This window comes from Leiobunum rupestre, chromosome 9 (assembly GCF_980474605.1).
Source record: "Leiobunum rupestre chromosome 9, qqLeiRupe1.1.hap1, whole genome shotgun sequence".
NCBI lineage: Eukaryota > Metazoa > Arthropoda > Arachnida > Opiliones > Sclerosomatidae > Leiobunum > Leiobunum rupestre.
This window is the reverse complement of record NC_143392.1, coordinates 9,641,745-9,658,577: the sequence shown is the minus strand read 5'-3', so window position 1 is coordinate 9,658,577 and position 16,833 is coordinate 9,641,745. Positions and strand designations below refer to the sequence as shown.

Here is a 16,833-nt window from a genome sequence, read left to right as displayed (position 1 = left end):
TTACGTGGAGTGATCAGCCCCTCGGTTGGAAGAGATTTCCAATGGTATTCTTACGGTGGTTTTTCCGCAGGTGTCGAATCCAATCTCTCCCAAAAATCTTTCATCTCCCGGGCCATGCGCCTCGCCAACGGCCGCTACCGACGAAGCGCCGCTCGATTTCAGCATGAAGTCCAAGTCTTCGACCAGGACCTCAGTTAGCAGTCAGGAATCGGACTCCTCCCCGGCGCCGCACGCGGACGGTCCGACCGGCGACTCCCCCTTGGATCTCTCCGTTCCTCGAAGACGCAAAGAATCCGCCTTAGACCCTCACGGACGTCCGACCAAAGTGTCGAAGCTAGACTGTCCTTCTCCGGTGGCCAAACAGGCCCCCAGTCCGTGGAACTACGCGCCGCCAAAGACTGGCTATTCGGGGTTGAACCCCAAAGCCGAATCCCAAGCGATGAACGCCCCTTTAAGCGGCTCGTGGAACGGCGTCAAGGTTAGCAAAGGTCACCACCGTTCTTCTAGTTCGTCTTCTTCGAAGTCTTTCTCCGGTCAGCATTCGGTGTTCGGCGGGAGTCGCAACAACCAAAGCGCGCCCAGCAGGGGTCACTCTTCTTCCGTGGCGCAACTGGCGCAAGCGGCGGCGAACGCGGGGCTGTCCCCGGGCGAACGGGGTGGCTCTTCTTCGAAACCGGGCCGCCAGAACCCCTGGCAGACTCAGTGGATGAGCAAAAGCAGCGAGCAGTCGAAAGCGGTGTTCACCTGCGTCTTTTGCCAAGAGCCTTGCATGAGCTTGGCGGAAATGACTCTCCACATGAAGAAGTCTCCCAATTGCGGCAAAGCGGCTGGAATCCAGGCGGCGATTCCCTCTTGCCTTCCCCGGTCGCCGGTTCCGTCGGCGGGATCGTCTCAGAGCACTCCGACGGCTCATTCTTCCGCTTCCGGTTCCGGACCGTCGGTGTCGCACGCTTCCGGTTCGGTTTCCGCCAAGACTCAGTCGTCTTCGATGGCCTCTTCTTCTTCGGGCGGCGGCGGTGGCTCGGGCAACTCCCAGCAAGGGGTCAAAGAGTCGATGCCTTTGCCCCGGAAGTTGGTGCGTGGCCAGGACGTTTGGTTGGGCAAAGGGGCCGAACAAACGCGGCAGATATTGAAATGCATGTGGTGCGGGCAGTCGTTCAAGACGCTGGCCGATATGACGACGCACATGCGCGTGACGCAACATTACACGAACATTATCAGTCAGGAACAAATAATCTCGTGGAGGACTCCCGAAGACAAGGTGGCCGCCCAGTCTCAGGTCAACGCGGTCCTGACGTGTAAAGTTTGCGACCAGGCGTTCGGGAGCCTCAAGGAACTGAGTTACCACATGGTGAAGAATTCCCATTACAAGGAACACATCCTCAGGTCGATCAGCGAAGGCGGCGGGCGGCGCAGGCAGACGAGAGAGCGCCGGAAAAAGTCCTTGCCCGTGCGGAAACTGCTGGAGCTGGAGCGGATGGAGATGAACAAGCAACAAGGAGCCAGTGGCAGCGGCGCCAGTCAAAACCACGCCGCGCCCGCCGATCTGACCAACGCTTCCGGCGCTGGACAAGGATCTTCAAGATCTTCGCACGGATCCTCCGCCGCCGCTTTGGCCGGGGTCAAGGTCGAACCGGCGGTCGACGGGAAAATAACGTGCGAAGAATGCGCCGAGAAAGTTGATGCCAAAGATTTCGTGCGTCATATTAAGAAATGCAGCGGACAGAGAAACCATCAAGCGAATCTCCTGGCCGCCAAAGTCAAGACGGAACCGCCCGACGAATCCGCGTCCCCCCTCCTGACTACCTCCTTGTTGGGCGGAGCTCCCAAGTCGTCTTCGCCAGACTCCAAGAAGACGCCTCCGTCGAAGACGCAGCTCAAAGATGGGCTCAGAACCGTTTCTCCGGGCGAGGACTCGAAAGCGGACAAAGGAGCGACGGACAACAGCTGTGATAGCGCCGAGTCCAGCTCGGTCCTCAACGCCATCGAACGCTTGATCGAGAAGAGCTTCGAGCACAAGGGCAGACGTGGCGTTGCCAATACCGGCATCTTACAACGTTTGGGAATCGACGAAGAAGTTTACCCGCCGTGGCATCCGGCTAGTTCACCTGGGAAAATGACACCCAGGTAAAGACCGCTTGTACTTAAATTTATACTTTAATTGCTAGTACCGAATGTGGATATGACTTCATACACAACTAAAAAGTCAGTTCAGTCAAGCCTTGGCCCAATATTGCATTACGAGATAAAATTGTTATTCTTAAATACAAATTGAACTAATAATTATTTACATCATAAATAAAACTGAATTATTGAAAAAACAATTAATTTTAAAGATATCACGAATTTTACGACTTAAATTCATTGAATTCTTTTTAATCACGGCAGACCCCCTATAAGTTCGTATGTACCTGCGATAGTCGGCTTCAACTCTAGCGGGAAACTAGTATTCATCCGCCATAGAAATAACACGTTTCTTGACTTTTTGTATGAAGTCATATCCAGTTTGGCTAGTACGAACAATGTTTTTGGTTATTTTTGTTGAAAATTATCACGGTCTTAGTTTATAGACTTGGTTAGCATTTTCGCCTCGCATTAAGAGGAGCCGGGTTGGATCCCAGCTTGTGGCACTGGGTGAAAGCTCGGAACAACTCCTTCCGCGTTGAGTTTGCAAGTTCTCTCCCCACTGGTTTAAGGGGTTTACCACTGAGCTCTTCGGTTTCCTTTTCCACAAAAACTTGTTGCGGTTAACGGTAATAGTGACTGTAGGGAGCTGTTGGCTCGCCACCACCCTCCTACGCATTGTAACCCGGCCACCTGAATTAATGGCTTTAAAATCGCTTGATAACTTAGGCCTTAGGTGGTCCCTTGGGTGTTAGCCTAGCTTATTATTATTATTAAACTGTAATGCTTAAATAACTAAGACACCTACGCCCCATAAGAGTATTGTTTTCCTTATAGAAATGTTCGGACTGAAATAACCGAAAAATGTATTCATAATGTAATATTTATAGTTCCGATGGTGGTCGAGCAAAATCCACTTCGCCACTGAGAATCAACTGCGGAGATCCCCAAGACTCAGTCATGTCCGGAAGAGGCATCTACGAGGACAGGAAACACCACTCTCACCACCATTACGAGAATTTCAATCACGTCATGGCCGGCTGCGGCAGCGAGACCAGTCGAGGCTCTACCCCAGTTAGTTTGATGAACACGCTGTCGCCGGCTCGATCTCTGACCCTGTCGCCTCATCGGACCCACTCCAGCATGACCGGCTCGACCAGCGGAGGTAGCCCTCCCCCGTCGCCGCACTCCGGTCCTCCGCTGAGCCCGTCGCCGTCGGTGTCCTCGGTCACTCAACAAACGCCTAAAGCCGACAACCCGGGCCATCTGTCCACCTTCAAAGAGGAAGAACCGTCGACCAGGTCAGATTTTGCTCTTCTTTCGCTTTTGGGCGCGATTCTGTCGATGGCTTGGTTAACCTAGCAATGTTTTTGTAGCTAATAAGCCAGGTCTTACAGGTCACCCAAGTCGACAACGCGAGGATCGTCGGAACACACGAACGCTAACGCTAACGACCAAGAAACGGACATCGAAGATGAAGAAGCGGGCGGGGAGCTTTCGCCCGCGCGCGCCACCCTCTCGCCTTCGAAGTCCGTCAACTCGCCCCCTCCCATCTCCACCCCCGGGCCGCCGCCCGCCAAGGCTTCGGCCCACCTGGAACGGCCCAGTCGCTCCAGCAGCGTGTCCAGTTTCGAAGACGTGACGAGAATCAGAACTTCTCCGGTAAGTGACAGCGACGCTAGTCTCAGACCGGCCTCGTCGGCCGAAGAGCAGCCTCTGGAATTGGTCAAGTCTTCGGTGGGAACCGCGAAGAAGAAGAAATCTTCCAGACACCATCACCATCATCGAAAGAATTACCAGTCTTCGAACGCGTCGCGCAAGAAGAAAAGCTCGGAGTCCGGGGCGGCCGCTTCCTCGACGGACCAACTGGGCGCCGACCATCCGCTCAGAGAGCTGCAGAAACTCTTGGACAAAACGGACGCTCACTTGTCCAGGCCCCCCGCCGCGATTCAACACAACTCGGCGGGCCCCGGCTCCATTCTGGCCTTCAGTTGGGCGTGCAATGACGTGGCGGCGAATTCGGACTCGCTCATGAAGTGCGCTTTCTGCGAAACTCACTTCATCTCCAAAGGCGCTTACCGCCACCATTTGAGCAAGATGCATTTCGTCAAAGAGGCGGGTTCCTCGGGGGCGATCGCGACTTCGGCCGCCAGTTCGGCCAGCGCTTCTTCCGCCGCGACGGACGCCGCTTCCGGGAACCACGACCGCTCCCGGAATGGCACCGATTCCAAAGACGGACAGGTCCACTCGACCACCAACGCCTCGCAACCTTTGCCCTCGTCCATTAACGACGAGAGCACTCATTCGAAATTCCTCAAGTACACGGAACTGGCTAAGCAATTGTCCAGCAAATACGTTTGAAACCCGCGAGCGCGGCAATTAGTTCGGGAAACTGTCGACGGAGGACGCGCGTCGCGCTAAATCAAAGAATACGGGACGCGCTCGCCGAGATACCCACAAATTGGACAAAGTATTTCCTATAGTTGGATCTGATCTCTCTCGCGGTAAAACAAAGTAAACTACAGTTTTTTTTATTATTGTTTTCTGTTTTTTTTTTTAAGAAAAAGCGTTGTTTTTAAGTCTTTTAAGTTTTGTTTTTGAAGTGAGAGATGGTATATCAAGGACTCGAAACATATCCTTTTAATACATTCCAAAAGACATAATTAGTATCTTGAAAATAAATAAATAAATAATAAGATAAAAATTTAGCGTGATGGAGTTGGAAAAAAGGGGTGGTCTAAAGTTTAACAAAAAATTAATTGTAAAGTTGTTATTACAAAATGTAATTATATAAAAAAATGTTTTATGATGGACAGTATGCGAGGCCAAAACGTTCTTATATAAAACGGGATGATTTTACTTATTATTTTACCCGATATTAGAAGTTCAAATAAAAGAATAACGCAATTTGGAAGTTAAAAGATCTGTTTTTCTCTCTGCTATTGAGATTATAATATTTAATTTAATTTTTATTAACTCGGTCACATATGATTATTCAACTGCTGAAATGTAGGTCCACAGTAAACAATTTGACGACTTTGAAATTCTATCAATACAAAATGCGTAATTCTACCTCGATAATTTCAGCCTTGAATTTTGTATCGTTTTGGGTTGGTAGCGTTGACGATGTAATTACCTACGATACGTTTGTCTCTTATTTAAAAACAAAACAATAAAAAAATGGTGGCCTTTTTATAATAGAATTAGGTTCTTTCCGGAATCGAGGAATTTTCTTAGCAAATTTCATCAGTATTAAGGTTATTTCGAAGGGTTATTATAATATACGTAATTTCTGGTATTATGTACTTCCACCAAAAATAATCAGGTAAATATAAAAAAAAGAAATTAACTCAGGTTTGACTCGCGAATTTAAATAAAAAATGAAAACATTTTGGGATCCAATTTATTAACCAAAACTTATAGATCGTCTCATTTTTCAAAGTTTGTAAATAATGTTTTAAACACGATAATAATACAAAACAAAAACCCCTCACCGTCATTAATTCTGTTTACATCCTTCAAAAAATATGATACCGATTTTTATATATATAAAAAATGAAGAGAAAAATGTGAACATTAAAATAAAAAAAGTTAATAAAATTGTGGTAAAAACTGGTAATTTGAAAAATAAAATAAAAGAACAATCGGTGTTTTCTTTGTATTCCAAAAAGGAAAACTGGAAAATGAATATGTGCATGTGTACCAATCAGGTTTTTGTTTAAAGACTGTTGACCCTTTTTTTTTAGAAAGCTACGTTTTTATTTGAAACGTTTTTTGAACTTATCAAAATAACCCCTCATCAACTTTCCCCTTCCCTATGGCCCGATCCAAAATTGAAATAAAGAATGTACAAAAAAGTGTTTTGATGAAAGAGTGTCAAAAAAATAACCATAAGGAACTGGACCCTAAGAAAAAAAATTACAAAGAAAAAATCAAGAGTTGTACATTGTTATTTATTATATATATAAATATATCACGAGAATTTCATACATAAAATTAATTAAATTTTTCTTCTCTGAAAAAGTGTCATTTTGTAAATACATAGGCCAATTTCTGGGCGCCAATTTTTTGCCTTTTTTTTGCGATTTCGAAGTAGGTCTTCGGGGCAATAAAAATTAACTGCTCAAAACTTCGTAAATGGCACAGCAAGACTGTTGAAAGCGCAGTTGGTTATTATTGATAAGGTTTTGTGGTTTTTATTTTTTTTCGAGGCTTAGGGACAAAATTTTAATCGTAAATTATAACAAACATCTTTTTGATTGAAAAAGTTAAAATATGAAAAGGTAGGCACCTAAATTACGTCTATTACGGGTATTTTTATCCTCTTTTTAAACTGAGAAATCGCCAGAGCTTGTCGTCGGGTGACAAAATTAAACAGTGTTGCCAGGGAATTTTAAAAAATGGGTCGGAATTTCAAGAATTTCAATACGATTTTCTCTTGACACTTTTCGACAGTTACTTTTACTCTAAACAAATTGTTTGATTATCATTTATTTCCTTGAAAGTTTAGGTAATTTTTTCAACATTGCAATAATATTTTTACAGAAATATAAGTCCATTTAAATTTATTAACTTCTGATAAAAGTAAAATGTAAAATAAAAATTTTGGTCTTAAAAAGTCTGGGAAAATTTCTTAAAATGATCAGGGAATTTTAATCTGAATATTTTGTGGCAACCCTGTTAAAATATTGCGTGTTGCAGCTACGATTGGAGGCGATATTTTACGTGGTCGTTTGGGTGTGATGCGGAAAAGCATCCAAGGGTTTTTGGAGACCCAATTGCTCTAATATCAGAAACTCACTAAATTATTTGACTAATTGTCAACAATGCTTATTAATAAGGTAAATCTTAGATGTTACGTATAAATTGAGAAATTATATTATTTAATTGTCAATTAGGTTTGGCTAACGTATGCTGAACCTACGGACGTTTATGTTAGAATTTTCTAATTTTGCAAGCTTTCCGAGGCTTAACAGAAGCATTTTGACCCGGTTATGGTTGACCCAGTTACCCTTGAGCACGTTTTGATGTTGCATCAGGGAATTTTGCGTCCTGGATATCCTTCGTGGTGTGAACTAACGACGTAAGTGGATAAATGCCAAATTGAAATTGAGTGCCGTTTTTGAATTATGAAGTAGGATTCAACATATTTTATCGTTGTTTATTTATTATCATATAGTATATGGATCGGCTTTGTTACAGCGATCACAAAATAGTCCAATTTAACAAAATAACTAGTTCTTAACACAGGGTTGCCTTAGAACCAGGAAAAAAGGGAATATAACCACAAGTCGTTTTTTATGCTTTTTTATGTAAGAAATTTTGGCGGGAAGTCACTAAACAGCGCCAAAAATATCTAAAGTCATAGGAGGGAGCGGGAAATGGTCGAAGTTTGGTGTTCCACACCTAAAACCTGAGGTTATATTCCCTTTAAGTCAGAGCATTTGATAATGGGTGTAAAAGACAGGGAAAAATCGGATAACTTTAAGAACTAATAAATAAGCCAGGGAATTTAATTTAGGTTTTTAACGGGAAAATGTTCATAAATTTAGGTTAATATTAGCCAAATTTTGTCGTCAAATATCTGTAAATTAGTTAGTCGGGGAATTTGAATCCGATAAGTGATCGGAATTCTGTTAACAGGTATGTGTTATAGTCACACGATAATCAAAACTCAATAACTAACTAGTTATTTAGCAATTCCAATCGTGATTGCAAGTTACCGGTTACAGGGGTTATTCCATAAACATTTAACAGGTTAACCGTAATAGTGAGTGTAGGGAGCTGTTGGCCCGCGTGGGGTGAAGGGCATGCCACCACCCTCCTACGCAATTAAACCTGGCCACTTGGGATAAAACCATTATAAGTCGCTAGATGCCTTAGATATTAGCCTAGCTAATTATCAATAATATTACGCTGGGAAAAATTGTATTTGGACGATACTAACGCTAACTATTTCACCATCGCTAATCCTGCTGTAGTATAAAATTGTATAAGACCATCTTAACGTGTTAACTACTTTACAGGGCCCCCAGAGGTCCTATAATTCCTATAAAATCCTATATTTTCATAAATGTCCTATAACATCCTATATTTTTAGCAAAACCCCTAAAAAGTCCTATAAAATCTTATAATTTTGATATTTTGCTCATTTCAAATCCCGCCACTCACAAGGAGAGTACCCGAGGTGTTTATGGCCGATTTTGTTCAAAATCGCGCGTCATGTAGACCTATATGAGATATGAAATTTCCCAAAAGGAGACGTTGCACTACCCATTCGATTTGCCATGGAAACCAAAAATGTTTTTGACGACTTATTTTACCCAAAAATGGTAACAATTTTACCTAAAAAATGTTCCAATTTACCCAAACTTGATGAAATTTACCTTAAGTGGTCCAAATTACCCATTTCGTGATTTTCAAATATTTTCAAAAAATTTCGTAGCTAGGACCCTGTGAAACCGAGAAAATCCCATGCTTTTTTAATCGGAGATTTTCTTGTGTTAAGTGGTCAAATACATTTTCGGTTTGCCATGGCAAATCGAATAGGTAGTGCAACGTCTCCTTTTGGGAAATTTCATATCTCATATAGGTCTACATTACGCCCGACTTTGAACAAAATCTGCAATAAACACCTCGGGTACTCTCCTTGTCAGTTAAACTGCTAGATTTAGCTATAGGATAAATTCCTATACAAAGTCATTCTAGTCTATACTTTTGTTATTGTTAACATGGTATATTTTTGTGATAAAATGGTTAAATAGTTTCTATTTTTTAAGTGAAAACAAAGATTTATTTATCTAAATATAGATTTTGTTTTTTAAATGCATAAAGTTAGTAAATTAAATAGCATATATAGTCCTATAAAATCCTATAATTTTGTAAAAATAGTCCTATTAAGTCCTATATTTTTAGAAATATAATCCAATTTTTCCTATAAAAAAATTTAAGATTCGAGTGGGGCCCTGACTTTAAAATTTGGGTTGAAATTTTGAAATGATTCCGTAGTCCATTAAGTGTGCAGTTGAAATCATCTGAAAAGAGATGGTCCTGGGTAAGAATGACGTATGCTGTTTCAAAGGGAAGTGGATATAAAGGATTTGATACAAATTTATTTTATTGAATAGGATACTTAGGTACGTGCATTCGTGCCTATGTACTCAAGTACCGCAATCCGTTCAGTAAAATATGGTTTGCTTTATTCCTTTTTGTTATTTATTGATAACCCTTGGTGGAATATTCAATACAAAGATAATAAGAACACTTAATAATAATAATCAGCTAGGCTAATACCCAAGGCACCACCTTAGGCCCAAGTCATCTAGCGACTTATTATGCCTTAAAACAGGTGGCCGGGTTACAATGCGTAGGAGGGTGGTAGCAAGCCATACATGCCACGCGAGCTAACAGCTCCCTACACTCACTATTACCGTTAACCTCGACAAGTTTTTATGGAAGGGGAAACCCCCTTAAACCAACTTAAACTTTATTTTACAAAATTGCCTATTGTATTCTACTGGCTAGTATCAAATTTAGCAAATCATGAAAACATAGGCCCTACATTGACAGGTTAGAGCTATGCGTCATGAAATACTTATTTCCATAACTTCCTCCTCAACTGTCTTGCCTCCTTGACGAACATTGCTGTAAGAACTTTGACATCAGCAAAATTGTGAGTATAATTTTTTTTTATAGATGTCTATTTATTTATTTATTTTTACTTAACATATTGCCAATCTTAACAATTGTCTAAGAGGGTCTGCTTGTAACATCGAAGTTGAACAATTTTTCCAAACGTTTTTATTAAAACCCAAAAATAGGCCAAAACCTCTATTTTAATTTTCGGCACTACCGGTAAAGCCATCGCCGAAATGTCCTAGACCCCATTACCTGTTGGGTCCCCATCCACCAATGATTATGTCGTGGGTACCTTAGTGGGAATAACTCCTTCCGCGTTGAGTTTGCAAGTTCTCTCCCCACTGGTTAAAGGGGTTTTCCCCCGAGTTCTTTGGGTTTCCCCTTCCATAAAAACTTGTCGAGGTTAACGGTAATAGTTAGTGTAGTGAGCTGTTGGCTCGCGGGGCATGAAGGGCTTACCACCACCCTCCTACGCATTGTAACCCGGCCACCTGAATTATTGGCTTTAAAAGTCGCTTGATGCCTTGGGCCTAAGGTGGTGCCTTGGGAATTAGCTTAGCTGATTATTATTATTATAATTAAACTACCACAAAGCGTTAATATTAAAGTCAGGATTATTCTCTCGTACATGAGAGCTGAGAGCGTCATCACCCAATTGTTAAATTATTTTATCACAATTAGGTATGTATTTAATTATACTTAGGAAGAATAGAGGGGGGAGCCACGTTGAATATCGTCTCAACCTAGTCATTTTCCCTAAGTTCAAATAAATATATTCTTGGTTTGACTGAATAATTTTAGTATATTTATATATATATATATATATAAAATACTTGTCAGAATTACAAAACAAAGCAAAGTTAGTCTATGCATGCTGGTAATTGCTAACGCATTTTCGATACAAAAACTACTAGAGCCAACCTACTAGATGGAGATTTGAAAACGTGAAAAGGTATAAATGTCCATCAATAAACTGGGCAATAAAGCTAAAACCTGGATATAATTGAAAAAATTACAAAACGTTTAACGAAAGTCTGGAGTCTTTATTTTATGCTCGAAGGCCTATTGGTCCGAGTTTCGCGTCTTTATTTTATGTTAGAAGGCCCATTGGTCCAAGTTTAGTACTCGAAGGCCTATTTGGTACGAGATTCGCGTCTTTTTTTATGCTAGAAGGTCTATTGGTCCGAGTTTAGTACTCGAATGCCTATTTGGTCCGGTTTTTCTCGTCTTTATTTTATGCTCGAAGGCCTAATATTCCGAGTTTAGTAATCGAAGGCCTATTTCATCCGAGTTTCGCGTCTTTATTTTATGCTTGAAGGTCTATTGGTCCGAGTTTAGTACTTGAAGGCCTATTGGTCCGAGTTTAGTACTCGAAGGCCTATTGGTCCAAGTTTAGTATTCGAAGGCCTATTTGGTCCGAGTTTCGCGTCTTTATTTTATGCTAGAAGGTCTATTGGTCCGAGTTTAGTACTTGAAGGCCTATTGGTCCGAGTTTAGTACTCGAAGGCCTATTGGTCCAAGTTTAGTATTCGAAGGCCTATTTGGTCCGAGTTTCGCGTCTTTATTTTATGCTCGAAAGCCTAATATTCCGAGTTTAGTACTCGAAGGCCTATTTGGTCCGAGTTTCGCGTCTTTGTTTTATGCTCGAAGGCCTATTGGTCCAAGTTTAGTTCTCGAAGGCCTATTGGTCCAAGTTTAGTTCTCGAAGGTTTATTGGTCCAAGTTTAGTTCTCGAAGGCCTATTTTGTCCGAGTTTCGCGTCTTTGTTTTATGCTTGAAGGCCTATGGTCCGAGTTTAGTACTCAAAGTCCTATTGGTTCGAGTTTCACGTCTTTATTTTATGCTTGAGAGCCTATGATACGAGTTTAGTACTCGAAGGCCTATTTGGTACGAGATTCGCGTCTTTATTTTATGCTAGAAGGTCTATTGGTCCGAGTTTAGTACTCGAAGGTCTTTTGGTCAGAGTTTCGGTTAACGTTTTGTAATGTTCCCCAATTTATCTAGGTTTTAGCCTTTTTCCCCCGTTTATTGGACTTATATACCTTTTCACGTTTTTCAAATTTCATTGTCTTACAGTCCATCGCTGGTTCGTATGAACTTCTATAACTTTAAATGGAGAACTTGGAATTCCAAGCCGAAACAAGCAAAACAGTTTTTCCATTATTTGAATACAATCTTTTAAGTTATTATAGAGAAACTTCCATAGTTTGATTAACGGCATGACGAAAAATAGTCCCCTCCAAATACCCGCATTAGGCTGGACACCTCTAGGCTCAGTTAGGCTCGAAAACAAAGCGACGTTGACTGAGGCTGATTTTGACAGCTAGCTTTCGGCCTTTTTGTTTCGCTCTGATTAATTGTTCGAAATAAAGGCCCGTCGACACCTTCGATTTTTGACGCCCTTATCCCGCGTAAAAGTAATCATTTAATCGATTAAAAATAGCCCATCTAACATCCACTGTTTTTAGACTCCATTATCTCATATACTAAGATATTATTTTTTAAATATATACTCATCCCAATATGACTCGCAATTTTATCACGCCAGAGGGCGGGTGGTGTTGAAACTCGGATTATACAGAGGGCAATGGGGGGGGGGGGCATTAATTTGCGAACGTACAAATAAAATACGCTCACCTTTCATTCGTCAAAACTTAGTTATCCGACAAGTTTTCGTCCGGGATAAACGTTACCACCAGATGGCGTTGACGCGTCCGTACTGGGGAAAATGCCAACCTTTGTCAGAAAAGTGAGATGTTTATGACAGAACTTCGGGACATTTTGAAACGGATGAAATGGAGCCTGAGGCCTTTCCTCCCTGTTAGACCCCCCCCCCCTCCCCTGAAAGACAATGAAGCCATATATTTATATTTCATTTGCTAGGATTTACTAAACGGGGGGATGAATAATTATTCCGGGGGTGACGAGAGGGGGGGGGGGTACTGGGTCTCTTTTTTGCGGCAGAGATGCTATTATCATCATCGGTATGGCTATGCAAAACACCTGTTAATGACAAAATGTCAAATCCGGTGATTTCGTTTTGGTGCGCTTTCATTTTTATCAACGGCAGTTTTTGATATGAAATATGACCATCATTTGTTTAACTCTGAACGGCATAGGCATCGATGGACAGTCTCGATAACCATTGTTAATTGCGTATCCTTTACCTTAGAACACATTTTAATGTCATTCGTTTAATAATTTTATTTCGGAAATTTTACTACAGCTGCGTTACTTCCAACTTCTTCCATTGTCTTGTACGCTTAAATAACGATCGAAATTGGCCCCAATCTCCACCGGGGCAAAACAAACAGTTGCCATTTTTTAGTTTTATTACTGGTTTTATTGAGATAAATAAGCATGACAATTAACAAAAATTATCACCGAACTGATTTTCAGAGTTAATACGTAATCCAGGTTTAGAGCCCTCTACTGGTTAAATATGCCCAGAACGAAATACATTACTACCAAAGAGGATAATATACTACTCAGTCCAAGTGTGTCAATGTCCGGTAAGAAAATTAGCTTATTATGTTACTTATGTTGGTATAGGTAGCTGTTTGTTAAGACAATGAAAACGTGAAAATCAAATTGTTATTGATAACTTTTTACAATTTTATTCGTCCAGTTTTGGAACACAAAATAACAAATATTTTCTACCGTTCTTTTCGAATATTTGTGAACCTTTTCAATATTCTATTGGATATTCGATCGAATTATTTGGTGTAGACAAATATTTTACACTATTAGACACTAGGCCTATCCTGTAATATATTATAAAACTGATAATTTTGTATATTTTTATTCGTCCAGTTTTGCAAACCATTCGAAATACCAAATACTTTCAACCGACCTTTTCGAATATTTGACTATTTGATCAGAAAAAAAACGAATATTCGCGAACATTTTCAATATTTGATCGAAAATTTGGTGTAACTAAATATTTTACAAACACCTAGGTCTATCCTGTAACCTCTTGATTGCCTCTGTGATTATGTTTCATAAGCGTGTCAGTCGAAATAATCAGTGACAGACCGTTTCGCAAAATGCTTATATATTTAGAGCGACGCCATTCAGGGCTCGATTTTAACGCTTTTAGTTCCCCTAGATGGCGCTAATTGAAGGTTTTAAATACTGAAGTGAAGAGAAGCACATTGTGAAAAACTAAATGAAAAGAGACTTAAAACGGTTTTTTAATAAATATATTGTGAATTTTAAAACCGTTTTAAGTCTCTTTTTATTTTAAATACTGATTTTCTAATAGTCTGTAAATATGTACCATGTGTCAGTTAGTCGAGGTAAGAGCTGTGACATCACAGTATCTTACTTTTACCGTTGTACAAGCTCACGAATCACGAGCGCACGTGCAAATATAACGAGCTAAAACGCTCTTATTTTTATTTTTACAATTTGTTCATTTTATTTAATAGAAACAGCTATTACGGCTAAGTACGTGTGGAGTAACGTAAAATTAACGTCACACCCGATAAGCGCCGCTAGCGATGGAAACACGCGACTTATGAATAATTGATCACGCGAACCACCAAATTGACCTATTGACTAAAGTCCACCAAACATCAGAATCAGAATCAAAATTTAATTATTTTAGGTTGTACAAAAAAATGACATTAGCGGACCAAGTCTTCTAGCACCAACGTAAAAAATTGAATTCAGTCAGCATGTTCATTCTAGTAATCATTTAACTCTCTGATACACGTGAAACAAAATTAAGATATCCAATTCAATCGTATGAATTTCACTAGTTTCCGGAAATTGTACCGAAAAAAATCGTATATTTCGATAGATTTTACCCTAAAAACTGTAATTTTAGTCTTATCTCCAAAAATTATCTTTAAAATTACTTTATACCGGGTGTTGTCGTCTGAAACCCTGCGACGTCACCAATGTAATTGCCTATTGATAAAAAACGGTAACTGTCATGGCGGCCACTATTAACACTACAGCTGTGACGTTACAAGTTTTCAAAATCGTATCAGACGACAACACTCTATACCGGGTGTTTCAAAAGGTTATGCAAACATTTGAAGGAGTTGTAGGGGGTGAGTTGAGAAGTACGCCTGTTTTTTCCACATTTTCCTACGATGAGTAAAAGAGCGCCAGAGAGCTTCAAAGTGTGGCCTACTAGCCAATGGAAGTAGGTTGCAACCAGCGCAAAACCAAGCAGCAGGGACTTTAAATACTGCTTAAATTTACTTTTTACGCTGGTTACCTCGATTTGTTTACAAAGTCCTTTTTTACCTATCACACGAACCCAAACCTTAATGCAAAAATTATTATGTTTTTCTGATATTTTTCGGTTATGAATAAAAATAAATAATTGGATTATTTCTTATTCAAACGCCGATCTCTACCCAAGGCACCATAAAGACAATTTGCATAACCTTTGAAACGCCCTGTATACGATTTTCCCATGAACAATAATAGGCTATCAATTTCTGATAATTTTAATATTTTTATTCCTTAATCCAATAATAATTTTGAGGGCTATACTAATTGTATCGATGTTGAAATGGTGGTACCTCACTCTATCTTTTTGAAGCAATTAGACAAACTTGAAACTAAATTCTCGTCTCTTTGATGACGGCGAGGGGGGTTTCTTTATCGAGGCTTTGATTCCGGTCGTAAATCAGGCCGGCGTCCAATTTGGCGGAACTCTTTAGGAGCAGTTCACGTTTCGGGGCCCATAAAGAAACTCCCACTCACATCGAGAGAGAGGTGCGGGAACCAAAGAAAACGTTGAGAGTAGGTCCATAACTCGGCCGAGTTACGAGAGATTCCTTCGGAGGCCTCTTCGGACCCGTATCAGTCCGCGGCCATATGCCCCCTACTGGTACGCCCCCTGTGCCCCCCCCCCCTAACAGCCACTGGCCGAACGAGCGGCCTTGGGTACCGCCATAACGCCATAACACCGATCCCCGAAAGTGTTGTAAAATTCTTTCGGCTTGGCCTTTCGTTTAACTGCGGAGGGGCGAACGGCCACGTACCCCGAGACCCTTAAAAATAGTACGCCCTACCCCAAAAAAAGCCCGTTCGCACTTACCCACGTTCCCGAGAAACTTTGTAACAAATCCTAGTTTTTATCGCGTATTGTCATTTCGAGATATTTGACGCGGGATTTCGAATTATTTATTATATCAGATCTAATGTTTTATTGTAATTATAACTTAAAGTTTAAAAGTTACGAGGAATCCTGTATTTTAAATTATTTAAATTTACAAGAATTAGGCTTTTCGTCCTTCAATTTATTGTTAATTTAAAAGCATTGACGTTTCTCGAAAAGTTTCCATTACAAGGTGTAAAATTTGGTTTCGACTTCTCGGCCGATCTAGTCGGGCAATAGAACGGAATTGTCTTTTTGGGCGGTGGCGGCGCTGGGGCATTAGGGACGGAGGGTGTAGGTTGAGGTAATAAAGCGGCTTAGTTGGAAGTCCCGTCAGGTTGGCTGGGGATTTCTAGCGAAAGGGACTCCGAGATTAACAACCGTCTTCGAAGGACGAAATCTATTCCCCGAGTTTTGTAGGAACGAGATCGAGGCCCGGGTAACAGCCTCTATTATCGCGCAGGGTGCGCTAAAACAGAAATAGAAGGGAATGAGATGGGCCCAGCCCGGGACCTTGATGAATACGGCTTCGCATTCTCGAAGACTTAATACGAAAAGCGGCGATGCTTTCCGTCGGCCGCTTCCATCTCCATCCTCCGACATTCTTCTCCGTCTTTCACTGCTGGCTATTTCATCTTGAGCTTCCTTCAATCACCGATAAGTACGCCTTCCACGCCGCGGATCGACCTTTCCCTTTTACTCCCCAGAGGCCGACTCCGACCTCTATTCTCATTTTCCGCTCACGTTTCTCTCTTTTCTCGTACATTCGAAACGAAACCAATCGGGCCGGGCCCCCCTCTTCTGTTCGCTTTGTTTTAAAACTATTAAGGGCCCGCGAGTCTCCATTTTACATTAAGACCTCTCCAGTGCCACCCCTCCCTAATTCGCCTTCCACCGAAATACTTACAACGTTAATCTTGTTAATTAACTTTGAATGGCGTTTCTTATAT

The 16,833-nt window shown here is 41.3% G+C and overlaps 1 protein-coding gene across 4 annotated transcripts in view; it reads left to right on the top strand.

The window, feature by feature from the left end:
* LOC149926465 (protein tiptop-like) overlaps positions 1-6,102 on the top strand; it is a 201,443-nt gene extending 195,341 nt beyond the window's left edge. For 3 of the 4 annotated variants that reach the window (XM_090159371.1, XM_090159373.1, XM_090159372.1), the window contains 3 exons: positions 71-2,127; positions 3,015-3,425; positions 3,522-6,102. In XM_090159371.1, the coding sequence (XP_090015497.1) occupies positions 71-2,127; positions 3,015-3,425; positions 3,522-4,485 (3,432 nt within the window). In that variant the 3' untranslated portion in view covers positions 4,486-6,102. The remainder of the gene's footprint in view (positions 1-70; positions 2,128-3,014; positions 3,426-3,521) is intronic. The other variant, XR_016474084.1, reaches the window with a different exon arrangement.
* Positions 6,103-16,833: the final 10,731 nt, after the last annotated feature.